At 40.8% G+C, this 27,667-nt stretch overlaps 1 protein-coding gene and 1 long non-coding RNA gene across 2 annotated transcripts; one reads left to right on the forward strand and one right to left on the reverse strand.

Annotated features, from left to right (window-relative positions):
- Window positions 1-5,123: 5,123 nt before the first annotated feature.
- Window positions 5,124-10,309, forward strand: gask1b (golgi associated kinase 1B). Its single transcript, XM_061252267.1, has 4 exons — window positions 5,124-6,236; window positions 6,718-6,932; window positions 7,984-8,210; window positions 9,510-10,309. The coding sequence occupies exons 1-4, from the start codon at window positions 5,315-5,317 to the stop codon at window positions 9,715-9,717; spliced, it is 1,572 nt and encodes a 523-aa protein (XP_061108251.1). The 5' UTR covers window positions 5,124-5,314; the 3' UTR covers window positions 9,718-10,309.
- Window positions 10,310-15,976: 5,667 nt separating this feature from the next.
- On the reverse strand, window positions 15,977-22,817 carry LOC133134614 (uncharacterized). The gene is made up of 2 exons (XR_009709308.1): window positions 22,480-22,817; window positions 15,977-16,337 (listed from the first exon to the last, which is right to left on the reverse strand). It is a non-coding gene; the product is annotated as an uncharacterized LOC133134614 (long non-coding RNA).
- Between the last annotated feature and the right edge of the window lie 4,850 nt (window positions 22,818-27,667).

The following is a 27,667-nucleotide window of genomic DNA, read 5'->3' on the forward strand; positions in this document are numbered from 1 at the left end:
CACACCCTGCGACTCTCCAGGAGCAGGGACTATTCTTTCTCCCATTTACATTGCATTTAAATTAATACATTTGTTTCTAAAGTACAAATAAACTGTCCAAAACTACTTTACTTTGGCAAGTTAGCTGTGGTATAAGTGGGAAAATACCCTATGAACGAGTCAGTTTTGTGGAAATAATTGCCCTTCAGGGAGGTAAACGGCAACCACCCTGTCAGGCAATTATTTCCTGATAACTGACTCCTTCAAAGGGTATTATCCCTTACTTAAGATTTATTTCCCAGAATTCCTTTGAAGATCACAGTGTAATGAATCCTAAAGTGAAGCTTAGCATTCACAGATAGCTCATGGGTACACTATGTAATTTTGTCTCTGGATACAATTGCCCATGAAATTGTACTATTAGCATTGTGCCACGTAGCAGTACTGTGATGTGATCATGGCATGGTGGGTCTGAGGTTCTCAGAAAAATTTAACTATTAATTAAGGGTAGGGACCTTGTTATTTCCAATAGGAAAGAGCACTAATTAATTGAACAGTAGGCCTACTCTAATGGTCCTTGAGCTTTAGGGCAACCTTTAATGACTAGCATGAAAGTACAATTAAAGAAGATATCTGTTAAAGGACATATGCACATGTTTCATTGACTCTGCCCTCAAGAATGCTGTGTATTAACTCTGAGGTTTGCCTAAAATATTTCGGGAAAGAGGTTGCAGCAATAGGAGGAGTTGCTATTTGTGACTTCCCATTTGGTACGATTAGACATGGCATTGAGACTGCAAAAATATACTCACTATTGTCTGTTTTTTCAATAACTGGCTTCCTGCTGGTGTTCTTTTCAAATCAAATCACGTTAGTCAAGGACACAGCTCCTTTCTGTGTTCAGGCCCTCTTCATACCTAGCACCACTAAATGAACTCTGCCACCTCCTGTCTGGCTGTTCCTCACCTCCAGGGTGAGACTGTCCACACTAACCTTCCTCAGTGCTCAGAACCTGCCTGCCAGAACCACACAATTTCTCCTTTCCACGCTATTCTTTAGAGTCCAGAATTTGAATTTGGTCCCACGTATTGTGGGCAGCAGGTTAGTTATAATATTTAAGGGTTTTTTTTGCCTAATATGATATGAATTATGCATTCTGTGTGAATTCATATGCAGGGCTCAATATTAAGGATTTCTTTTCACTGGCACAATCAGGCCCTTAGGCCAGTATTCTACTGGCCCCAAGAACATTTTCACTGGCCCCTCTTTAATAATGAACACTTTTAAAGAGAATATTAAATATTTGGATGAAACTGTCAAAAGCCAAGAGTACAGACAAAACATATTTTATTAAATGATACATTTATAAACAGGACCATATGTGAAATGACTCCTCATTGCTCATCAGAATCAGTTTCAAACTTTATAATGCAGATTTACTCTGCTTCACAATGTAAAGGATTCCATAAGTAATAGGCTAAATAATGATGAATTTCCCAAAACATTACCCACCCCTGGCTTCAGCTGTGAAGTGGTCCAGTGGATTAAAGTTGAGCCTAATTGCAGCCTTTAAAGTGCGTGAAGCCATGACAATTTAGCCTATTATTCATAATTCAGGGGTGGCAATGTTTTGGCCTTATTTATATAATTATACAGGCGCAGCAATTTGTTTTAGTAATTCAATTTAATTAGATGATAATTTGCTTATTAATGGCTTTTAATTGGACTAAAGACAATCAAGCTATCAATGTGATATTATCATGTTTGAGTTAATGAACACTTATGCAAGTACAAAAAGTGACTGCAAAGGTTGTCAAATGGATACTATTTACAAATCTTGCCAAACAGCTCCCCTTTGTGGCTTAACTGTGTCTTGCTAAATTCAGAGCGATCCCGTTATGGTGAGTTAGAAAGCTGTTATACGAAGTATGAAGCACTTTTTACCCCCATATGAAGTAAATATGAGGGGAAATCACATATTTCGTTTTTGAGCAGGTGACCCATGTCCAATAAACACATTTCAGCCTCAGTGCAGCTGATCATACTCTATGTACTTCTATGCAAACAGAAATAATGACAGTACAGAGGTAGTACTATGTGCTTGAAGTTACTAAAAGAAGAGTGATATACACTGCACATAATTAAAGGCACCTTGAGAATATATCTCCACAGAGAAAGGGGCCAGCAGGATTGAAACACAGGACCTTCAGTCCCAGAGTACCCCCTATTGATCAATTGGTGCCAAACGTCTTGCCATCGCTCAGAGAGGGGTCCCAATGATATCAATAGGTGAAAGCATTGCTGAGATATGACCGTACTTCCTGTTTGGCACCTTTGCCATCAACTTTTGTTTGAGAACCACAGGCATTTTATGAGGCATGGTCTCAGATGATATGAGCCAGGTTTCACAAAGATTCAACTAAATTTGTAGGAAAAATTTAAATTCCATACATTGCATGGAACTCAGAGAAGTACTATTTTTTTATTTCTACACAAAAGGAGTCAAAAGTTATGACCACATAAAACATAAAACTTTGGCCTGTTGTTGGCGCCTTCAGTGCTTGGCTCCTAATAATAATAATAATAATCTACAGTGCATCTTCATGTCATACCTTTCACAAAAACAGCCAGGCAATTAATAGCTGGACATACATCTTTTGACTGGTATTATAACTAATATGAACAGTAACCTCATAAGCCTGCTTCATGAAACTATAATGATATAATTTCTTCTTCTGAAAATGAACATAATATTACTTGATATTATCCACTGGGGTCATTATTCAAGAACCAGCATCAAGTAGTGTATTTCCAATTCCTTCTGTAAAATAAAAATAAAACCACATTTTTAACTGAAACTAAATAATCACCTTTGATATTATTTTTGATGTTATATTACTTCCGTTGAGTTATGAGTGCTTTAAGCCACAGACTGCATTTGCATCTCGTTCTGTTACCATGGTGCATGAGATTGGAGATTTGAAATTGCTAGCACTCCCACTCAGCTGAGTCATTCTGGCATTTGTGCTGCCTTCCGATGCACCGTGGTTTCTCCTCTGAGAATGAACATCTGTAGGGAAAGACTAGGGAATTTCTCTCCTTTCACAACTGATGAGCAATCCAAGTCTGGTCAAATGTGCAATGTCTTCATAAAACCACAATAAATCTAGTGAATGGTTCATTTTCGGTCAGAATACATGCTGACAGCTCTGAACTATGAAAAATAGTACGACTTTACACATGTTGGAAAGTAAACATTATGTCAATGTTAGTATTATTTTTGTTATTGTATATTGTTTTATGTGAATATCTATCAATGGTGGCAATAATTCAGGACCTGGCTATAAATGCTTAGTATACTACAGCTTTATTATGTGTCATAGGTTTGGGGAAATGTTCAGCTTTTAATTCAATTTTACTTGTATAGTGCTTTTTACAATGCAAGATTGTCGCAAAGCAGCTTTACAAAGAACCCACACCTGAGACCCCCTCAGAGCAAGCCTAGGGCGACAGTGGAAAAACTCCCTGAGTAACAGGAAGAAACCTTGAGCAGAACTGAGCTCAGAGGGGACTTTATAATGCCTCTGCTGTATCCTGCAAAGTGTCCTCATTTTTGGGGTTATAAAAGTGGCCACCCTAGTCACAAGTCACAATCCAGCAAAAGGATTCTACAGGCTAGGCATGTTGTCCTCCATTTTAGTGAGTTATACGTGCCACATCTGCGGATAAATCACAAACATGCATGACACGGGCATTACTTAACAGATGATAACATTTATGGAGATTGAAGATTTGACATGTATGCACAACCCAAACATGTGTGCACAATTGTATGGGTCAACTGCCGTGCACTTAGTGGTACTTTCAACCAGAAAACTGAATTAGCGCAAGAATAGCTGCTCCTAATCTGTGAGATAGGAATCTGCTATTCCAGTTTAATGCAGTGCAGTGGTCTAGTGGTTTAAACCTGTAATCCACCCAGGGAGAGAAAAAAGATTAGAGAGGTTTAGAGATAGCATTTACACAGACACATCAGAGCACTGGGGACAGCTCTCTTCATGCCTGCATGTATCCGGGCAACTGCATGGCTTCTGTGTTTGTGTGGAAAGCCTGGGTGGATTTGTTCAGGGAATGTTCTTGCTAAAACAGCTATATCTAACCAATGACCTTTGACCCTCATAACTAAAGTAAAGTCTATCATTACCTCGTAGGGATTGCTTCTCACCCTAAAAAAAAAAAACAAGATCCAAAATACACTGGCGTGTTTTTTTCATTTATGACTTGTCCCACTGTGTATGCCAGGATATCCTATGTGGATATGGAAATAGTTATGGGGTCTTATACTTAAGTCTAATCTGCAGAAGCAGTGCTTCCAGACAAAGCTGGTGCTTCCTGTTTTTCCATTACTGCTGTGGATGTCCTAACCTGAAAGACCCTGCAATCTTTTTTTAACCTGACATTGTATTTTAGGAGACATTTTTTACAAACGTGTATTGTCACTGCTAGCACCACAAATACTAATCACCAATATCACAAATAAACAATATATTTACTGAAAATAACACATATACTGGTGTGATATTTGGAGCAGCTTTGAAACAAAACTTAAGCAAATGCTTTGAAAAGCCAGTTGTTTTGTCCAGCATTGTCATGTCTCATATTAACAAGCAGAGGGCGCTAAGGAACAACCCAAAGTTATTAGTTATGATCTTTTGACCAGTATCGGTTATTTATGAGCTCGATAGAGTTTCATCAAGTTTTAGTTCTCTTTCTGGACCTATTTACGTGGACGGTTTAATTACCGATTTGTGCTAATCATATGTGAATAAGTGATCCTTGTTAGCCTACAATACTTGGTATGTATAAATGTCACTCTTGTAGTTTGTTTATTTAATCATTGGCTTTCCCCACTATGATCCCATTCTGGTGAGAGACGTTGTACAGTCTGCACAAGGTCGTTTTTATATTTATATTTATATAGAATACTGACTGTGTTTCATCCTACCAAATTTTGGACGGTCGTTTCTTAAAACGACATGGCAAAGCCGGCTACATTCTTGCCTGTTCCCGTCTGAGATTGTTATCTCAGCTGATCTCGCTAACTGTTTGTGCAGTTGTTTCTATTCATTCTATATGACAACAAAGGCACCCCCTTCTGTCCCATTATGAATCTGCGGGGAAGTGTTGCCAACCGGACACTCCGGCGCATTCACCAGCAATCACCAACGATGAGCTGTGGAAATGAGCCTCGGAAACAAGAGAAGTGCACCACCCTCACTGGAATCTAAAGTCGCAGCGAAAAGTGCATCATGTTGGAATATAAACTCTAACGGAGATGTATGTCATTCGTCTGGGAGAAGTAAAACACGACTTCATTATTTGGTCTTGTTCCTGTTTTCTCAGAATATCTAAGTGCTTCAGGAGATATCCCCCCTCCAAGAGAAACTGGATCATCGCCGGTGCCTGTTTTATATATTTGTTTTACGTCGTTTCTCAAGTGGTATACGTTCTGCCCACGGACAGGCTATCGGGCAAGTACAAGTACAGAGGGGCCAGAGGAATATTTGCATCCAGGTTTGATGATACCTTACAGGAAACCACGGGCTCTCGGGTCGCTCCAAACGCAAACGTGTCTTATAGTACAACACCCAAATACAACGTGGTTTACATTACCCTCAAATCCAAGCGCCGAAAACCGGCAATCATCAGAGGCACAATACGACCAAAATTAAGGAAGAAAACTGTTAGTAAAAACAGGCGAAGTCAGTCAAGTTTTATAAATGAAGTTGACATTGGGACAGAAGCAGAAGAAAAACCAAGACACACATACCAAAGTGCTTTGTCTCGTAAATCAAGCAGATATGTTTATAATGCACTTAAAAACATTAATCCGAACAACAGTGACACGGAGTCCCATTATAGTGCTATAAGAATATATAGCGAAAGGGCTCCGCCGTGGTTTAGCAAAGGCGACATTGAAGCGCTACGCTTTCTTGCTGATAGCAAAATTTCTGGAATCAAAGAGGTATCGTTCACTGGTCGTCGGAATGTATTTCTTTTTGAAAGTATGACAGACGCCTCAGCTAACTCTCCAAGTAAATATAATCAAATGGACGATAATGCCGTGTGCCAGGGGCGCTGTGCTCTCATCAAAAGACCGCTGGACACGAGTGAAGTGTTCGCCTTTCATTTGGATAGGATCCTGGGACTCAACAGAAGTATTCCAGCTGCTTGTAGGAGGTTCACTTTCTTTGAAGGTATTGTCATTTATTATAAATAGGCTACTACTACCCTTACTCACACAGGTATCAAATTATTAGTTTATTTTTAAGGCACAGGACGCCTACAGTCGGATGCTAATTCCCACTAGCTTTAGCGCACTACTATTTAAAATATATATTTTACTGTTATCAACATTAACATAGCATTTGCTGTAGCTATATTAAAGCATACCAAGGTGTCCTTCCGGCGTGTCACAGAGGAAGGCTAAACTTGTTCGGACAGCTCAAGGTCATGACTCGTGGCAATAAAATGTGTTGAGACATAACCTAGTAGGCGATATTATCGTACTTAACAGGTGAATTATTAATCTCTGTCATTAGAGAGCTGGTCTTAAAGGTCCAGGGCCTTTGTGCATATAGTATTATTCACCTGGACCAGCTGGGTGGTCGCTGCTGATTTTGCCACGGATCACGTATAATTTACGGTAAAGTGATTTTAAAAAATACTGCTTTCCAGATGATCAACCCAGCCCAGTGGTTCTCTGGGACCCCACACTCGCTCCAGCGGATAACGAGGCCCAGTCCTCCATTCGAGTAACCTGGGGCTCGTACCAGCACTCTCTGAAAGACAAGTGCTGGCACAGAGGCGCTGTGCCCACGGCAGAGTCAGGGTGCTCTAGTATACATCATTATGAATGGAGCAGACTGGCACTCTTTGACTTCCTGCTACAGGTAAAGTATTCAAATGTCTTTTTTGCCACTTTTTTGTGTATGACCTCATGTTGTAAAATCGTCTCCCATTGGAGCAGGGGTGTCCAATCACGTGCCATGGAGGGCCGATAATATGCAGGTTTTCATTCCAACCTATCACTACTCTAGCTCATTTAACTAATTAACGCACATTCAAACAGAGAGAATGGAACTAATTTGTGAAATCGGTTGGCATAGTGATTGGTTGGAATTAAAACCTGCATACTCTCAGACCTCCAGAGCACATGATTGGGCACCCTGGGAGTGTGTGAAACCTCTGGCCAGAGTGGTGGCAAAGCTGCTATAAGCCTGTAGGCCAGTGGTCCTCTCTCCGGGGCCTGGAGAGCCACAGGGTGTGCTGGTTTTTGTTTTCGCCTTAATATCAGCAACCAATTCAGACCCAAGAAACCAGGTGAGGTGGGTTAACTGTGTAATTAACTGCATTAATTGATCACTTAACAACAAAATCCAGCACACCCTGCGGCTCTCCAGGACCAGGAGTGAGGCTCTCAGTTAATGAAAAGGTCAGGACAATGCAACCTGTGACACATGTGAGAAATACCTGTACATGCATAATATGAAGATATACATTCGTTTAATGAAACAAAGCAAATGTACATAATGCTTTGTTGTTAGCTTTTTGAAGTAGTTTACAACTGACCCAAACATGCTGTATTTCATTTCGTCACATGTTTTGGCTAACATGTCATCAATAATATTGTGGCATCAATATTCAAACAAGACTGAGCATGTAAAAATAGAACACCTTCATGGGATTTTGAGCAGAGCTGAATTAGAATTGCTTCATCATCAGCACCTTCAGAAGACATTTTTGTAAAAAAAAAAAAAACGATATCCACCTCTCTAGAAAAAACGTTCAGAAAGACTGCTATTGGTATATTATAATCCTTTTTCTAACAAAGTAAATAAATGTAGCAAGTCTGCATATACCAGTCCATAACACCACATTTATAGTGTAACAAAAAGCATTGTAATCAGAGTCTGTAATCAGCTTCTCTCTCATTACCCGTAGGTGTACAATCGGCTGGACAGGAACTGCTGCGGGTTCAAACCCCGTAAGGAGGACACCTGCGTGAAGCTGGGTCGTCACCAGCAGTGTTCTGACCCGGACAGTATCGAGCTAGTGCACATCATCCACAGAAAACACGACCCAAGGCGCTTGGTTCTAATCGACAACAAAGGCTATTTCGACCGGGATGAAGACAATCTGAATTTTAAACTACTTGAAGGAATAAAGGAGTGAGTAAAATATGCATCTAAGTGTAAATTAAATGCCATTTCTAAATCTAGTTTTTTATTATAATGGCCAAAATGAAATTCTTTTGTAAAGAACTGATCACAACATTGGGTTAAATGCATGTCTAAAAGGCAAAGTCGAAGTACATTGCTGTTTGCTTTCTTCCATATTATACGAGAACGTGCTGTGAGTTCCCTCTACTTTTGTGTGAAGGACTAAATTAATGAGTTGCAAAATAGACCATGTTCCAGATGACAGCTAACTCCCAACCACCCCAAAGGAAAACACTTGCAGCCCCAACCTTTCCTTTCTGTTCAATAAATCAGAAGGAGAAAATAGCAGGGGAATCTCAACAATGCACGGGCAGGGATGCCTCCTTTAGCAGCAGTCTTTAGCAGCCTCTTTATCTGTTCATATTTCTATCTCCGAGGTCTTAATTAAAAGTCTCATTCCCACTAATTTCCCTGTCACGTACAGACTGAACGTAATTCACATTCTGCTCATAATGTTCCATATGAGCTGAATAAATCACTGCTGATTAGTCTTTTACAGATACCAATTATTTTTTAATAATTAACGAGTTGTTAGATTAAAACGCTGAAAAACAAGGCGTTGAAGACTGTGTGATACTTTCAACTGACTTTAACAGTGAAACCTCACTCGGCGAGCCAGAGCAAGAGGCAGGTTAAATTGGCTCATGACAAACTGCTCCCTTTGGAAGTTTACCCTGCAGGCATGCCATACCTCAGAATGATCACATTTCCTAGAATTTCCCAGGGTGTGGAATAAGTTTGAGTTCTCTGTCAGTGTCTCTGAAGTCCTGTGGCCTGCTTTTGAGAGGTATTTGCTTGATAAAAAGGCTGATAAGTAGTCAAACACGACAAGGATATCACAGGTGACCTTTACTCAGGTGTTTAATAAACAGTGGGTCAGTGTGTCACACAGATGACAAAATGCAATAGACAAATGGGTGGAAACATTATGAATTTTGTCATGCGTGTGACACGCAGAAACACCGTTTATTATTCACCTGAGTAAAGTTCACCTGTGATATCCTTGTTGTGTCTTCTTATCAGTATTTCTATCAACGTGCTAATGGTTACTAATGGTTTTAACCTGCCTTTATGATGTGCAATATTTGTTTTGTATGTAATACAAACCCCTCTCACAGTTATGACTGTAGGTTATGCCTTATTTCCAATGAGGTACAGGTACTGTCAGCCTCATGGCGTAGGGTTACCATTTTTGTTCATATACTGTATGTCACTGATTTACCTCATTTCCTGTATCAAACCCCTAAGGCTTCCGGAACATGCCGTGAGCGTCCTGAGGAGCCATCGTCTAAGGGAGAAACTCCTGCAGTCTCTGTTTCTGGATGAGGTGTACTGGGAGAGCCAGGGCGGGAGGCTGGGCATCGAAAAGCTTATTGACGTGATCGAGAAACGGGCCAAGGTTCTGCTGACGTACATCAACGCCCACGGGATCAAGATTGTACCTATGAGTATGTGACGGGCAAGCAAGTGCACGACAGAACTCTGCAAGTGTGTCCCTGCCTCTTCTGTCCATTTTATACCAGGAAATAAATCAAATGCACTGGATTTCATGACACTTGTTTAGCTCTGTGCATTGCCAAGTGATGAACTGGGAGTCATCAAAATTTCACTCTAATACATTACTTAATTTCAAATTGTTTTTGAAGTATTAACAAGGAAGTACATTTGAATTGAAGGTGTATGTTAACAACTATATATCAACATAAAATGTTATATACCAGAATATCAGACAGTTTGTCTATCTACTTGAAAAGTCAATGTGCAATATATTTAATTAAAATATGTTTCTATTGGCTATTAGACAGTTGGTAAATTAATTGTGCAGAGAGAAATGTGTATCATTGGATGTGTTTCATGAAACAAAGCTTCATGAAACACATATTAAAAATGTTATGTTGTCTTTTTGGACAGCTGAAGTATTTCTTTGCATATTAACTGTCTGTCATATTCAAATTACTATTTTTACAATATGTAAGTTAATTTGTTGAATATATACTCTTGTGATAAATGAATTGCAAATAAAAACATTGCAGTAGACAAAAACCGTATTTCCATAAGCTCAGCATCTTAATAAGAAAACAGCGTGTCCGTGCTAGAAGTGCCAACATCCACAGTTTATGTTCAAAAGCAAAGGTCATGCCTGCCTTGAAGCTATGAAAAATGAACCGGGTGGGTTATGGTTCCTGGTCTTGGGGTCATGACTCCGAGTGCGAGCGTCTGTTGTTTTAACCCCTTTAAACCTGCATTAACGCAGCTTCCATGCGTGTTTTTCTTAGGAAGGCCCTGGTTTCCATGAGAGCCGTTCTGCTCACGAACGGTTCTCATGGTCATTACCACGGTCCTGTTGATCGTTTTACTGGGAACAGCGGGGTTGCTTACAGTACCAATCTGAATTCGACGCCTACGTGAGCAGCCACATTGACATCATTTATATCAGCGCATTTTTTGACACGTTCATAACATTCACACATACTGTATATGAATATCGCTGTCCCGGGTTCACTATCGCACACTCAAAAAAGGAGCTTGACAAGAAAAAGGGCCGGATAAATGTCACACGCCTGGTTTTGCCTGTGCGTAATTACACAGCAACGTAGAAAGTAGGTATTTGACTTCTGGAACAGCCTGAAGCAAATGAGTGTGCAGGATCTGGCGAGACTTGGACTGAGCAAATGGACGTGTGGTGGAAAAGCGAATTGGAAAGAGGGAGGGGGTGAGGCTGGAGCAGCTGGCCTACACTAAGGCTCAGATTCAGGGAGAAAACTTTTCTCTCAACACTGGAGTCTTTATTCCAACCCTAATAATCACCTCAGTCATCCATGATGCCATTTCTTCCACTTCCGCTATGGAATGTGCCCATTACAGTTTCAGAGAAAGAATAAAGATACTTAGATTTCACTGTCTTATTTCTATTTTTTTCAAAGGCCTTGTAGTTGCTAGATTTGTATGTAGCTACAGTCTAATGTAAGCATACATGTCATTATTTTGAAATATAATGATGCACATAGAGGTGTTAGGAATGTATTAAATTCATAAACATATACTGTACAGTATAGCATATAACTTTTGGAAGACAACAGCAACAAGTTTTGCCTGGAACAATCCATCAATGTGACTTTAATGGCACTACAAGGAATTCATGTTGATTACAATAATCTAAAAATAGGTCTGAGATACAACAAGTATGTGTCCATCTAATTTTATTTATTTATGTAGTGAACCATTATGGTTTAAAATAATCTTTATCGTAAAATGCAATCTAGTCAGACTCACTGCTGAAAGAGCGCGAGTCTACGTTTGAGCGAACGGAGAGTGTGGCGTGTCGCTCGGTTAGCTTGTTCCTCGACACTTCGTGGCATATCGCTCAGGAATTTAGCGGGACGGCCTGCTGCCAACGCTGCTAGCGGGAGTGGCCTAACATGCTCACACCTGGGTGGCAGACAGGAACGGGAGAGAACAGGACGTCAGTGTGTTTGGAAATATGAGGGTTTAGACATAACAGAATGCACCCAAAGTGAGATCTAAGATAGCAGTGAGCATGTGTACTGTAATCAGTCCTAAATAGGAAAAAAGCTCTTTGAAGCTGGAATGTCTTCAGAAGGGAGTGAACACAAAGCAAAAAAAGATTAAAAAACTACAGTTCTTTTCTCTGAAAGGTTTCAATTGTACCACATGGATGAGTCTAGAGAGTGCTATTTAGTAATATTTTATTTATCAGTGTCAGCAATAAGCACATTGTGTCCTAGAGGCTTGTCTGTACTGTACCGATGGTGTCTGCATGTACAAACAGCTCCAGAACCAGGCTTTGGGCCAAGATCTCTTGTTCTATTTCAGAAAATTGTCAGAAAGAATTTCTGAAGAGATTAAATAGAGCTCTCCAATGTAAAACCAAAATATATATTTTAAAATGTGGCTCTTTTCCTAACAGTGAAGTTCCCAGACAATGAGGGGATATTCGCCATTACAGGAACTATGCTATCATTTTCAGATTCTGCAAACCATGCCAAAACAATTCAGTCAACACACTAAAATACCAGCAATGGCTGCTTGAGGTTATAGGAATCCCAAAACCAGTCACTCATTAATGAACCAACCGCTCTGTTGATCAGATTTTTTGATTGGATGACATAGGCCAGTAGTTGCTCCTCCCGTTTGTGAAACAATCGATGTCCAATCAATCCGAAACATTCTTCCTACCAACATAAAACCAGTCGTGCCAAAGTTCTGAGGCTTTCCAAACTTAGTAATGGTCACAGAAATGTGACTTTCTAGGAGATGTCTGGTGCGCGAATCTTGTTTAGGAGAAAAATACTGGCTGGGAAGTGAAATGTGTGGCACTGACGCATGTTCACGGGGTCATCCAGAGACCTCGGTGTGTGTCCCTCCTGCCCTAAATGGGTGTGGATTACCCTCGCTTGCCCAACAGGAATGTTAGAGGAACAAAGAGTAAAATAAGCCTCGTCTCCGTGTGGGGGAATTATCAGAACGTCGACCGAAGCCGCTGCTATGGCGGCATTTTTGTGGAGCGAGGGCTTTGTGCACGCTGGACACTAAGGGACTAAAATGTTGCGCATCTCATTTTTCAAACCATAAATAAGAGCCATGCCAGTGTCCCCGCCGCCGAATGGCATCCCAAACATCTGCCCATGGATATATAGGGCAAACGGACAGTTGTGAACTGCTATGTCACTGTCTAAATATACTCCCTGTGTATGATGGGAAAGAAATAGCTCAAACTAAAGGTAGCTGGAAGTCAAGGTAGATATTATATCATAAGAATAACAACAAAAACTGCAGCAATCCTACAACTAATACTATTACTTCTAATAATAATAATAATGAGAAGAACAACCTATAATAAATGGAAATCTATTGTTGGTTTTGTAAGTAATAATTCAATAATTTTAATACATCCTTAAAATACCTAAGCATATAGATGCACAAAACTATTAAAATACACCAAACTGGAGTCCATGTTGTTGTATAAAGTGTAATGACGTTTGTAACTTGTCTACATAGTTACTTTGCCATTTAGTTACTATTGACTTGCTTTAGAAACAACAGTAATTGTGTGTTGACAGGAAACATGGCAGCCTAACATAAAGGAGAATATAAAATTGTGATACTTTATATCTTATGTTCATTGGTATGTTTTATATATTCAAGTTTGTTATAATGTGAGGAGATAAGAGGAATCAAATTCAAATTCAAACAAATTCAAACAGTATCAATTCAAATCAATATACTGTTCATGCATATACTGTAATTCAAAATGGATGACAATCTACTCCTCTCTGTATTTCTAAGATTTTTATATCAGCCATTTAGCTTGGAATTCCTCCTTTCTCTCTCATGTGATGTACAGTACTGGCCTACTAGAGTTCAGTGACCTAATGTGTGGGCCTGTAATTTGCAGATGTAAGAATTATTCAGAACAGTTCTCTACTGAATTTTTAGATTCCACTGGGCATATGCAGATATGTGCACGTAGAAACTGATTAAATTGACAAAAATAATCCATGCGAAAAAGACGGAAAGGTCCATGTTATATATTGCCCTCTGACAGCAACCGACTGTAAGATAATTGTGTTCAAAACCAGCAAATCACTTTGGCCAAACCAGGCACATGATTAGATATCGGTGTGTGTGTGTGTGTGTGTGTGTGTGTGTGTGTGTGTGTGTGTGTGTGTGTGTGGCGGGCGTGTTGATGTTGGAATCTACTTTTTTATTAACAGCTCAGCTGCAGAATGTCTTCATTGATTCTAGTTACAGTATAACGTCAGCTCTTTCGATCAATTCTAGAGCTGCCGGACATAAAATACATAACAATGACTCCTGTATTCCCAGTGCGCAGAATAAACACACGACTCAAATGCAAATAATTTCTGCTTAAATCCGTCATTAAGTCGAAATTCAACTGTCTTTGTAGCGCAGTATTACCAACGGGCTGCACTAGTTACAGATCTCTTCAGTTTGTTTTCTCATAAGAAAGTGGGCTTGTGTCAAAAGGAAAGGCATTGGTAATAAAAATGGGTAAGGTGTAATAAACTGGGTAACAGTTACGTATAAAATCATGAACTTTCAGTTTTTACTTAATCCATACCATGCTTTATATAGTTGAAGGCGTTCACCTCGGCCAGAAGAGGCGTAATGACAATCCTGCACTCATTTTAGCTTTGACATCAGCGCAGATATGGTTTTCTGAGCCACTATGGTTTTCTGAGGCACGACGATTTCAACACAACAAAGCCGTAAAAAGCCCTTTCTGCAGTTGCGCGGTGGGTGCGGTTCTGCATTGACGGCGCTGCCTCTGGACAGCTGAGAGGATATTTGCGGTGATGCAACCAGAGAGACTCGACTCAAGCACCAAGAGGCAAAACTCATGGGAAGACTTTCAACTATCGACAGCAGAGCTATTTTTTGCATGGTGAACGGACTTGGAGAAAAGAAAGTCTGTGGCATGTCCGTTTCGAAACTCTAGCCATTACATCTATCTTGGAAGAAAACTTGCTGTAGATTTAGCCCTAAATATAGATGCTGGCAGACACGAGATATTTAAAGACATTGTAGGACATATACAGAATGTCAACCTCTATGGCAACATTAAACGGACAACAGTTCCTTGAGAAAGCCTGTATCTGAATGTGAAGCTGTGTTCTAGTCCTGGTACTGTTGAACCACTGACTAATTAATTAGTGTATTATTTTGTACTCATATTTTACCCATATGTTATATGTTATGTTAAAAAGGACAAAATATGGAATGCTAAAAAACATGTAATGCATAAAATTCTGTGTGTCACAAACTTGCTCTGTACAAAATCATTAATAATGGCTGGGAAATAATAATAATAATAATAATAATAATAATAATAATAATAATAATAATAATAATAACAATAATAATCATCATCATCATCATCATCATCATCATCCTCATATAATGCATACATATTCCCAAAATGCTATTGTCTTCTTTGCATACCTCATAAAAGGAGAAAATCAATGATTATCAAATTTCTCCCTCATTACTGCCAGCCTGTGTTTGCTGAACACGTGCAAATTCCACAATGTGATTGCTCTTACATTGCTCTTTTAGATGGCTCTACATTACTTAACCCACTGTACTGTTTCCCATCCAGATCTGTCTACACACTTTGTTTCCTGAAAAGGTGTTTCATTTAACCATGTTTTTACAGATACAAGCTGTGAGGTGCATTCTGGGTCTAACACAGTACTGGCCAATGGGAGTTCTATACACTATGGGACTGTGTTCTCACAATCAGATGGCTGTTCACTGCAACATCACACAAGAAAGAGAAGGTTATGGTCAAATAAAAAGCAGTGGTCCTGGTGACAACAGCTTCTCAATTAATTTTCCTTCAGCCAGTGTGTGATACAAGACTGAACAAGTCTTTGTCGATCCCTGATAGGGATGTTTAGTCTCATTTACGCACAGACAAAACCAGGCGAGTGTTCTTCTGTTCTGCCCAAACTCACATATCCTCCTTCACAGCTACATGAATCATGTGATGTTTATATAAACTGTGAGATCTATAGAATAAATACTGATAAAATTATATGATATGAATACAGTTAATGTGGTAAAAAAATATTTCCTTGTATATTGCAGTTCAGAAGTTTTGGCATACATTATTGGAATGTTGAACTGTAACACATTTATAATAAAAAAAATAACACCCATACATCCATACATAATGTTCTGTAAAACTTTTATTTTAAGAAAATTGAACACCCTTCCTTCAAAGTTCAGTGTTTATTGGCATACACTGAATAAAAACTGCATAAAGGACTTCTAGTGCAAAACAATCTGCCAGACATTCCAACAAAAAAGTAAGCGGGTAGCTTTCCAACAGATTTCCTCCAGAACATTTTCAAGAGAAAAGTAAACAGGAACGGCTGGGCAGCCGCAGCGGGAAAGAAGATTGGGCGAGAGGAAACGGGGAAGAGGGACCAGGGCAGACTCCATTCCTCCACACCGTCGTCATTGGAGCCTTGGGCAGAGACCCCACTGAGTGCGGCAGGCAGGGAGCCTTCCTCCGTCGCGAATCTGGGCCTGTCGCACAGATGGGTGGAAGTGTTTAATTGGGAAAAGATCAGGGAAAAGAAACGTTTAACATAGTTTCTAGATTACGCGTATTATGTTCTAGCACCAGGGGCGAATACTTAATGTCTACCATTTTATTTGTTTGTTTGTTTATTTATTTGCTCTGGAATATGAATGGATTTTTGTTGAACAATACGTAGTATACATGGGCAATATTCTCCATACACACTGTAAGCATCAGAGGGACAGTTTAAAGCAGCGCTCCTCAACTCCACGTCCTGCGGGTCGCAGTGTCTGCAGGCATTTGCTTCAACCGTGCGCGACACTACCTGATTTCACTAATTAGCTGAATTATCTGAACCAAGCAGGTAAAATAATTAGTAAAATCAGGTGGTGTAGAGCACGGTCAGAGCAAATGCCTGCAGACACTGATAGGAGTTGAGTAGCGCTGGTTTAAAGTAAACCTTTGTCTCCCTCTAGTGGTGTTTACAAGCACAACCGCTGCTTTTTCCTCAGGATCAAAATTTCAAAGAATTGTTTGACCTAAATAATAATGATCTGATATCTACCCGACACAATTGCTTGTGGCGGAGAGTGTTGAATAAACCCTCGTTCTCTTGTTCTTGATTCTCTTATTTACATTGTGTCCAATGAGTCACTGCCGAGCCAGCCACATCCATATAAGGAGCACAAGAGCTGAAGCATCAGCACTCTGCTGCACTCATAAAGTGTACAAAATAGCCACAATGCAGGGTACACAGTATAACTACAGGAGAACTACACCAACACCAACAGGAGAACTACAGCAACCAGAGGAGAATCATTAGTTATCCGACATTCAATTAACCAAGCTGGCCCCTGGTAATGACTACAGAGTCCAACATGCCCTTGTGTCGAGTGTCTCTACGGACAGAAGCACTCCAGAGTCTTGTTATGCTTCTGAGCAAGGTAATGAATCTGAATTGCTTCAGTGCCCTGCTGAAAAAACAAAAAAAACAAAAAAACAGTTCAAGCTAGGGTTTGAAACAGCTGGTAGCTGGTTCACCAGTTCAGACCAGCTCCCAGCTCAACATGGTTTAGCTTGTTAACCAGTTCAGGCCAGCTCCTGTTTTGACATGGTTTAGCTGGTTGACCAGTTCAGACCAGCTCCCAGCTTGACACGGTTTGAACAGCTCAAGCTATATTTTGAAACAGCTGGCAGCTGGGTACAAATCCAGTGGTATGGATCATATGTAAAAATAAATAAATAAGCTCTATAACTTGACTTACATAAATGGCTGTGCTAACAGTTCCATACATAATGTTCTGTAAATGTAGCTGTCCAACATATCTTCTCTAAGTATATGCTAATCATTGGCTGCTTCACAAGAAATTGTACTGTAATCAGTATTTCATGCTAATAAGTGCTCAAAAGGAAAGCACAGGATGAAATACTTCACATGTTGAAACCAAATCAAAAGGTTTGAGAAAAAAAAGAGAGCAGTTTCTCTTGCACTCCGAACACAAATCGTCTTACTGGGGGGAGCGTTTCGCACTTGTGGGATTGTTTCCATGGCAACCAGCATGGAAGTGAAGAGTGCAGGCTGGATGGTAGCCCTAGATTAGCTTGCTTAGTGTGTAACACTCACAGCAAATCCACACCGAACATATGAACACTAAGTATCCGGCAAATCGCCCGTTCCCATTTCCATAAAAAACAGGACTCTTTTGAGGCGATTCTCCAGTCTCATTCAGCTCAGCTTAAGCTGAATTGTGGTACATTCCCCTCTAATTTGTATGCAGTCTTCCTCGAGGGAAAAAGGCTGTAGGTGGATGAGGAAATCACAGCTATCTGTAGCCATTATGTACAGCCATTCAAAAGCAATCAGTCGCTCCTGACAATTTCTTATAGAAATACAATAGACTGAAAATACATCAACATTATTAAGATGTGACATATTACATTACTTCACACAACATGGACAACTATACGAATTACTTCCACCTTCAGATAGTGCAAAACAAAAACATACACATATAATATGCTGCAATATACTGCAAGTTTAACATATGCTCTCAGAAAATTGGTTCCAAATGGAAGCCTTTGATTCCACAGACGAACCCTATCTTGTCTAAGAGTTCTTTGTCAGGCAAAATGGTTCTTTGTCTGGGAGATTTCACACTTCACACCTACGATAGCGCATTCTATAAAGTACTGAAAGGGGTTCTTCTATGGAGACAAGCCAAAGAAGAGTGTACTTTATCATTTTGGCACCTGTAAACAAAATCATTGACCTGCCAGTGAAGTACATACTGAGACTGGTCATGGTCTGAGGCAGACTTCACTGGCAGACTCTCCAGTAAGGCCACCTTCCACTTGGGGCTGCCTGACCCCCTTATCTGGGACTCCGGTCTTCCAGGCCCCATCCCCCGGTGCTGGGCCAAAAACCGACTGACAGACTGAAAAAGGTTGAATTCTCCAATCCCGTCAGGAAGAGAGGCAGAGAAAGAGAGGGGGCTCTCAGCAGAATTGGACCGCGGGCAGAACAGGGGGCGGGTCGCTCGCGTGATTTTGGCTCAGCTGTGCAGCGTAATTGTAGGGATCCGACACCGAAAGAAAATAAATAAATAAATAGATATGTCAATCCAATTTCACAGCGCTCTTCGCAATAGATTTATCCGAGAATTGTTACCTTTTGTGGAATACAGGGTTGCCGGCAGAGGTTACAGCAAAAATGCTAATCGCGATAAGCAGGCATGTGGTATGAAAGCATTACTACAGGTATGTATTAGCGTAATGCAGAAAATTAGCATGACAGATAAAGCATCAGAACCATTTTACTCTGATATATTGCTACAGTGTGTATGTAAATTGCTGCAATACAAGTATTACAATAGTTACTATAATGGGAAGTGTACATACATAATTTCATACATTTCTTATTCAAATATGAAATAAATATGATTATTATGAGACATTTTAAAAGATGCAGATTATCAGTGATAGTCCAGTTAGTATGTTTCTCTCATAAACAGAACAATCAATTTCCAAAACAGATTGATGATTCTTATTGCTGGAATGCAATGACTTTTCTGAAGGTAAAAATGCCTGCTACTGGCCATGGCATAAGATGTTAGTGGGAGAAACCTCTGACACTCCTGCAGATCCAGCCAGAAGCTTCTGGAAGGAAAAAAACGGTAACAGTCATTCAGGATCAAATCCAACACTAGCATCATGAGAAGCAGCTGAAATTTGCGTCCAAGTCCAAGACAGACTTATGATTTTATAGGAGTCTATTTCTAGTGTTCACAAGCTCTTGAGCTTTACAACGAGGAGAGGTGTATCCGTCAGTATGAAGTCAACCATGACATTACAAACCAGCCACCGATGAAAATAAAGCAAGGGGTCATTTCTGTATATATTTTCTTCATTTATATAGACAAATGTATTCCAAAAAGGTCTTATTATTTTGACAGTTTTGGTCAGTATCATTTTTTAACAGTGCGAGTGTAACTTGGATACAACCGATGCTGTCGATCACAGAGGCACTTCAAATGAAAATCTTGGTGTGACAAATACATGGACATCATTTTAATGGAATTGAATTGAGCTAAATTAGATGGTAGACTAAAATCTCTCACTTAAGCAATGTGCTGCAGTTGGCTTTTATTGTTACCATGCACCATTTGCTTTTCATATTAATGTGTTGGCAAAATGTCAATAGTGTTCTATTTTGTTCATGAGAGCCAACTGCACCTACCTATATACATAACAGACTAGAATTTTGCAGGATTGAATACAATGGGAACATTCTTGAACATTCTTTCAGGGAATCAAAAGAAAGGGCCTTTGGAGATGGAAGGCTGTTAGTTTACCGTGTCCATCAAACTCCCCCCCCACACTCTCCCCCGAGCCAAGCAGTCCTTGCTGATAAATTGGCTGAAATAACATTTGGACAGTACAAAGGAGAACGTGAAGTCTGTCTGTCCTGAAGGAATACACGGTAATAATGTTCAGCTTTTCCATCAAACAACAACAGCAATCCACTGTTTCAAGGTATGGCGATAGTACATCATGCTTCATGTCACACATGAACATGATTTAGCGCACGACTATCCATCAAGCGTCCATCGGAACCTGAGTCATCTATTCCGCCTGCATCCATATGTATACGTGATATGATATGGTATTAAATTAGCAAGTCAGATCCAACCTGTATCAGTTTGCATTATGAAAACTCTTATGATACCTTCACTGTAAAAACGTTGAGATGACAACTTCTGATGTGATCTTGTGTGTGTGTGTGTGTGTTTGGGAATCTTGAGAACCAACACTGATTACATTTACCAGTCTCAGAGGAACAGCGTAAGATATTACTTATAAATAGTGCATGAAACCTTCCAACAGAAGTGTGTGTATGTGTGTGTGCGCATGTGTGTGTCATACAGAAAATATGATTTGAGAACATAGCATTTTCTCTTTTGAGAGTGAAGTGAAGGCAACTTGTGGTTGTCCTCTAAAACCCAGTGCCAGCCAGCTGCATCTGTTCAAGCCACAACCATGCACAGAGTAGGGGCGAAGGAGGCCTAATCATACTCAAAGCCAATTGTGCACTGCTCCTGCAGGGACGTCAGTCATAAACTGCCCTAGTATGGGCTGGATTTGATCTGTGGCTGTGGTGCTCACTTCTGCAAGCTGAAAAGAGTTGGCAGCAACCCACCTGTTCGCTTTTTTTTCAACAGTAAGTCCTTTGCATTTTCAGTCATGTGCTAAACAAATGCTATCTGGAATATTCCAGAACATACAGTAATACGTATGATGTACAGTACATTGTGTCACCTGTTGTTAGATCATATCTATGGCATTGTACAGCCCATATAACTCCTAATTGAATTCATTTTTTAATACATTTACATATATTATATTCATTTTTTAATGTACATTTAATCTCATTGTTTTCATATAGTGCACAGATTGCTTCCAGTAATAGTTGGGCTAGGATTTCCAACACACTTGCAGCAGTGACAATATTTTAAATCCAGGTGTGGAAAATAAAAGGCCATTCTAGTCATTTGTTTTAATTGCCTGGATTTGTTCATTAGCACAATTCTACAGCCAGGATGTAAAAATAATCAGCTGGCAGAATTCATGGGTGGAAGAAACACATGGCAGGACTTTTACTTTCTGATTCCAGCACTTTCCACCACTGCTGAGAACGGTGACATCTTCACTTTCGACTGAACAGGCAGCACATCATCATACTCCTCCTGTAAGCCAGTGGTTAATGAATAGATACTTTAGCTAGACATATGCAAACATGTCTCTCTTTCCATGTCATTTTCACAAGTGTGGGCTGTTCATGCACAGAATGCATAGTTATTACAACTTGATTTTATTTGTAACTTTACCACTAGGGGGCAATGTTGCTCTGTATTAATTTTCCTACTCATATTGTCATTTAATATGAAATATCGTGGGGTGAGATTTATTGTATGTTGTCAAAGGTAACAAGATTTATATTTTAACTGGAGAAATGTAAATGTAAGTGTTTGTCACATGAAACTGCAGCATTTCGCTGATGAAAACAACATGGATTGTGCCGTTCTGTCATCAGCCTCTAGCCTCTCAATGTACAACGTTAGCACTTCTCGCTGTTATATACATATGAAATAACCTCTCAGACAGTGTATTAGCATTTGGGAAAATGAATTGCGCACTAAAGCAATTACTGCCATATTAGTCCCTTATTAATGAAGGGCCAGCTTTAATTCATTCTGTATTTAATATACTGTGGGTCAACATGAATGATTATGCATGGTTATGCATGGAAGCTCATGCTCCAGACAATTCAAAAGTGTACAGGATCTTATATTAATTATTTTATAACAAGGGAACACACGGACCGGCAATGCATCTTGATAAAAGCCTCGTGACTTCATCAGAGGAGGGAGAAATAATTCTCTGGAAATTAATGCACCACAGGATGGGCATTAGGCAGAAAAGGCTGTGGGTCACATTAAAGTTTAATTCATAAAGCAACAGCATAATGCGACTGCCCTCCTCAATATACGGCAGAAATGCTCGTCGTGAAAGGAAAGTGCTTTTAAAAATAGCAGCGCACATAAAGCCCTCTTGTTTTCATGAAACAGTAACAGATAAGTTTGTACATACCAAGGAATATCGCACTAATCCCTAGGAAAAAAGAATAATAAAAAAACGGAGCTGGGACACAGGTCTATTCTGAGCCTGTAATTACACTGTTCTTTCTGTTTCTTTTCCACGTACTGATCGGTGGCTGGGAAACGCTCCTTCAAAGCACGTCTTCTCCTGCACTGCTGAATATCCTCTTGAAACAAAACAAGCAGCCTTTTTCCAATCCCAGTGCTCGGTATTGCTTGTACGGAAGTGAGAAGGGAAAAAAGGTGATGTGTGAAACCAACATAGGTGATGGATATCTCGCGGGTACAGGTGAACACTCACACGTAATTCACACATTTAAAATGCTAGGACCTGATCAGAAAGACTCAGTTTTATTCAGTACAGCTCAGAGGGTCCAGATCACACGCAGGCACACGCGCCCACACATGCTCACACTCACTCACGCACCCTCAAACGGCTTAGTTTCGCATTTAAACTTCCAATTCAGATACGCGAATCGCAAAAACTCCATTAAAAGAGCGTAAAGACGTTGGGGCAGCTGTCATTCTGGTGTTACCACACTGGCGTTTCACAACGCTGCTGCGGCGACTACAGACAAATATGACAAATTACACAAGGCGCCATGTTGTCATCAGGTATTCCACTGGCCCTGCCATCAGGACTCAGCTGGCCTGTGCCTGGGGGGCCAGCGGACTCCCAAAATAATCTACAAGGCAGGAGGCGGGCAAGTGATAGGGCCTTGGGGAGAGAGAGGGAGGGAGTAAGGGAGGGAGAGTGGGATGGAGAGAGGGAGGGATGGGACACAAATCAATGGGTCTGGGCCAGAGGTCACTGTTGATCCAGCCTCACTTTTGGCGTGCGAGAGCTGATTAAACTCTGCCTTGCTCCACCCAACCCCCCTCAACCTACAGTACATCCCACCCCCGTCACACCCCGCCCCACGCACCCCCCCACTCGCTCAGCCTGTGAGGTAGCCCCACTGGGACCCAGGAGCTGAGAGTGCAGACGGACCGGCCGGCTGAATTAATAAGCACTATAGACACACACAGCGCGAGCCCCGCTTTCCTCCAAGTCAGCAGGAAAAACACACTTTGTGCTCTGCCGATAATTCCACACAGAGCAGACTTCTGCTTCCTAGTCAGACCACTTAGATGATGTGGACCAAAGTGGCCCGCCCCTGGGAAGAGATCTACTTGTGGGCTCTGCTAACTGTGTGGTTTAATGGGACTCGCTAAGTAGCCTTACGCCACATATCAATGGAAGTTTGCCTAGCTGGTCAGTCCCTTTGGTATTGTTTCAAATTATGCTTTGTCTCAAAGAAGGAAAGTGAAACATCAGTAGAGAAACATCTTTAAATGTACACTTTTAAGATTACTTACTTAAGTCGCAAATCTTTTTAAGTTATGTAATTGTATGTGTTGTATGTATCTATACAGTAATATCAAGTACATCAATTGAAAGTACATCTGAATATTTGTACCAGGTTCACACCATATGCATATTGCAGTGGCAAAGTTCAGCTGTAGATGGCAGCAATCTGCCCCCCAGTTCAACATGAGGGACAATAATATGCAATAATATTCTTATTTAGTCTATGTTATGTGCCTCAAAATGCATTTTTGTTTTGCTGGAATAGGCTGTCTCCCTTCTAAGTTCCCATCATTTCCTATAGCCAGAAGCCTTTCAGCTGAATTTATAATAGTCTTAATTTACATCAAAAAAACCTCCCAAACAATGTTCTACATTTTCCCTAAAGGGGTTGTCGATATTTCTCCCAGCAATCCAAACATACCACAGGAAGTTCAACAAATTTTAAATCATTTCTTCCATATTGCTTTTTACTTGAAACATGCCAACAGAAACCATTCCTCGCTAAAGAGTCTACAGTATTCCCCTTGGAGCTATTTTGCAGGGTACCCTGCATCATCGACTGTGACGTGAGAAAATGGCAATATAGCCAAAACCCTCCAACGCAGGTTATTTTCAGGTCACCAGCCCCAACGTAACAAGACCTTATAGTGCACTTTCTATATGCTGAACAGCATAAAGTTAAAGAAAACTCCTGCATTATTAAGAGGAGCCGGTATTTTCCCCACAGAAGCGTAAGCAGCGATGGAGAGGGAAACAGAGAGTGAGTCTTTTTAAGGAGCTGAACTCACATTGAAGCTGACAGTCCAAGAGCACAGGGGTGCTGACCCATTTTGGTGTTAACAGATGCCCAACCAGCGACAGCTGGAATCACACACATATCATGCAGCTCTTCAGTGAATCTCCTTAATAAGGACTAGCACATAATGAGCATTCTGAATCATGAGACATTTTGAGTCTAATACTCTGCACATATTAACACACAGAATGTAATACGAAAGGTGGACTGCACCTCCAGGTGACTGGCACCATGAGCCCCCGCTGTTTCAAATGCTGCCCCTCTTTCCTCTCCCAAATTTTGGATAGCCGGTCATATTTATCAGTGCTCATTCCCACAGCCTCTGCTCAATCTGGGAGAGCGCAGACAAGCACACGTTCTCCTCCGAAAGAATGTTATGTCAGCCACCAGGAATGTTATGTCAGCCACCAGTTTTTCACCAGGAAGAGTGCACATTAATCAACATTTTCATTTTCCACATCAATGTAAATGTGCCAGAGTTAGCTAATGAGCTCATTCTCATCTGTCGTCCCTAGCCTGCAAGTCGTTAGACTTATGAAACTGCTGTTTGCGAGCTGGGTTTACAAAGATGAGTGAGCTGGGCCTGACTCTTCCTGTTCAGCTGAACAGATGGACTCACAGGCACTTAATTGACCACTCGAGTAGAGTCCCAAGTCTGTGATGAGGTGCTCTCATCCGACTGAAAACCTCCCATCCCTGGGTGATGCTAAAGATAATTGTGTATCGCCGTTGTGGTGCGTTTGGCCATAGTTGGCACTAGCATGGTCCATAACCCCTACCGTGGGGCCCATCTATATGCTAGAACAGAGTCTTAACAGGACAAGCCACCCACCAGGCCTTATGATGCAAGATTTATGGAGAAACGAATGGACGATTGGTTGCAGAGATCTTCTTCCCAGCTCAGATATATGCCGGAAGACCTTTTGCCATCTCTAAAAGTTGCAGAAAGAATGATTCACAGATCTGACTCACCGAGAATAGACTTATTCAGTGCTTCACCGTCTGGCTGGAAATGAAAGACATGCAAAACTGGGTTGTTTATCGGTAGGTCTTGTGAAAGATGGCTGTATCTCCTGGATTTAAATGCGTTTCTGAGTCTGACATCAGCGGGGCTTGGGTGATGGGGTTACGTTTCGCAAAGTGGCTCCAACAGAGAGTTAGCATGCGTCCTCTTACTTCAGCAGGGATAAATGTCTGTCACTGATGAAAGGCCACCTTGATATGTACGCCAGTGCAGCTACAGAACCCCCAGTCAGTTCAGCTTTGCCGTGTTGACATTGCCTGGTGAAATATTGATGCCCTGCACATTACATTTTCCAATGAACAGCCACTGAAAAGGCAATGCACAGAATACTTAACAATATAAACAATATAATTATTGAGATAAACTCAAGATGCCAACATGTGATGCCATTAATGTTTCATTGGAAACTACCAAAATCATATATTTATTTTCCACCAAAATCTCCCCTGGTTTAGTTTGGTGCATCCACGTCTGGCAAAGATAACAGAGTCTTTTCCTGTAATGCTTAACAAGGTTAACAAACATATTTGGTGCCATTTTGGGTCATTCATCTATACAGATCCTTTCAAGATTGTTTAAATTCTTGGGTTTGTGCTTATCAATGGTTTTTTACTGTTTAACCCTGTTTTTGTTTGCATTGAGGTCCAGCGAATAAGATGGCCATTGCAGCACATTGATTTTGTTGGCACAGAACCATTCCTGTGTGGATTTTTAGGTATGCTTTGGGTCATCATCTTGCAGTAGAATCCACCTATGGCCAAGTCTCAGCCTTGTGGCAGAGGAAACCAAATTGTCAGCCAAAATGGGCAGATACTTGGTGGAATCCATTATACCACTGATGCCAGTGCCGCTGGACCTCGGGAATTAAAACAGCCCGAAAACGTTACTGACCCACCACCATATTTCACCCTGGGTATGAAGTGTCTTTCCTTTCATTCATTTTTATCCGCTGTATCTGGCCAAACTTTCAATTTGGCCATTTAAATTATGATTGAACGAAGGTTCTGTGGTAAAATGAGGATGCCAATAATTCTGGAGCCCACTGCACATTGTTTTAGCCATTGAAACAATGGCACATAAATCAAGCACAAATTAAAATTCATATCAAGTGTCCATTGAAGGCTAAATTATATTCAGGGGTGTGTAACCTCATCCAAAAAGAGCTGATGTGGGTACAGATTTTTGATTAGCACGGCAGGAAGACACCTCATTATACTTATCAAGGATTCGACTGAATAGCACTGGGCTAAACCTGCTCCCACATTTACCTTTTTCTGATAGACATGGACACCCCTGATTTATATGGATCCCAACACCCAGACAAGCTTGTTTAGATGTTTGTTTCGATCTCCGTTAGCAACTGTAAGGACATGAACCACTCGTCCTGGAGTCCGAAAACATAAGGCACTTGTGCTTCTCAGGCACTGGAAATAGGCACGGCCATGGAAAGATACAGAAGCAAATCCAGGGTGTTAATTCTCCACAGGGAGTGACAGCCGTCGCTGCAGGAAACAGAACGAACAGGGCCGCCGTGACCAGCCAAGAGAACGGATCAGATGAATTTTCTGTTCCAGGAAAGACAGACCCGATAACGCCTTAACAGGCTTCAAATCCCTTACCTCATCTTTTACAACGTGTCCAACACTGAGAGGTACGCAATAGCACTGCTCTCCTGCCACACAAGAAGAACAGGCTACATGGTTGGGGGAGGGTGTCATTCCGCTTCTTTGGTGGACATCTCTATCTATAGCTAATCCCACCGGAGCAGTATAGGTGATTCTTGCAAACACAGCCACCAAAGTGACAGTTATTGAGGCCTTAAGCCCTCACCACCCCGGCTCAGAATCCCTTGGAGAGGGCAAGAGACGGGCTTTTCCAAAAATGGGGCGATATATAACCAGCTTAGTGTTTCTCCACATAAATTCATAACATAAAGGTGAAGAAATTACTGGCATGGGTCTAGTAGTGATTCAGCAATTTACTGCAAGGTTATTGCAAAATTAAATCCA

Source organism: Conger conger, chromosome 8, assembly GCF_963514075.1.
Source record: "Conger conger chromosome 8, fConCon1.1, whole genome shotgun sequence".
Classification (NCBI taxonomy): domain Eukaryota; kingdom Metazoa; phylum Chordata; class Actinopteri; order Anguilliformes; family Congridae; genus Conger; species Conger conger.

Bases quoted from the DNA above. Each gene is read 5' to 3' on its own strand.
- gask1b (XM_061252267.1), top strand. From the start codon at position 5,315: ATGTATGTCATTCGTCTGGGAGAAGTAAAACACGACTTCATTATTTGG. The intron at 6,237-6,717 runs GTATTGTCATTT...ACTGCTTTCCAG, and splicing joins GAGGTTCACTTTCTTTGAAG to ATGATCAACCCAGCCCAGTG. The intron at 8,211-9,509 runs GTGAGTAAAATA...CAAACCCCTAAG, and splicing joins CTACTTGAAGGAATAAAGGA to GCTTCCGGAACATGCCGTGA.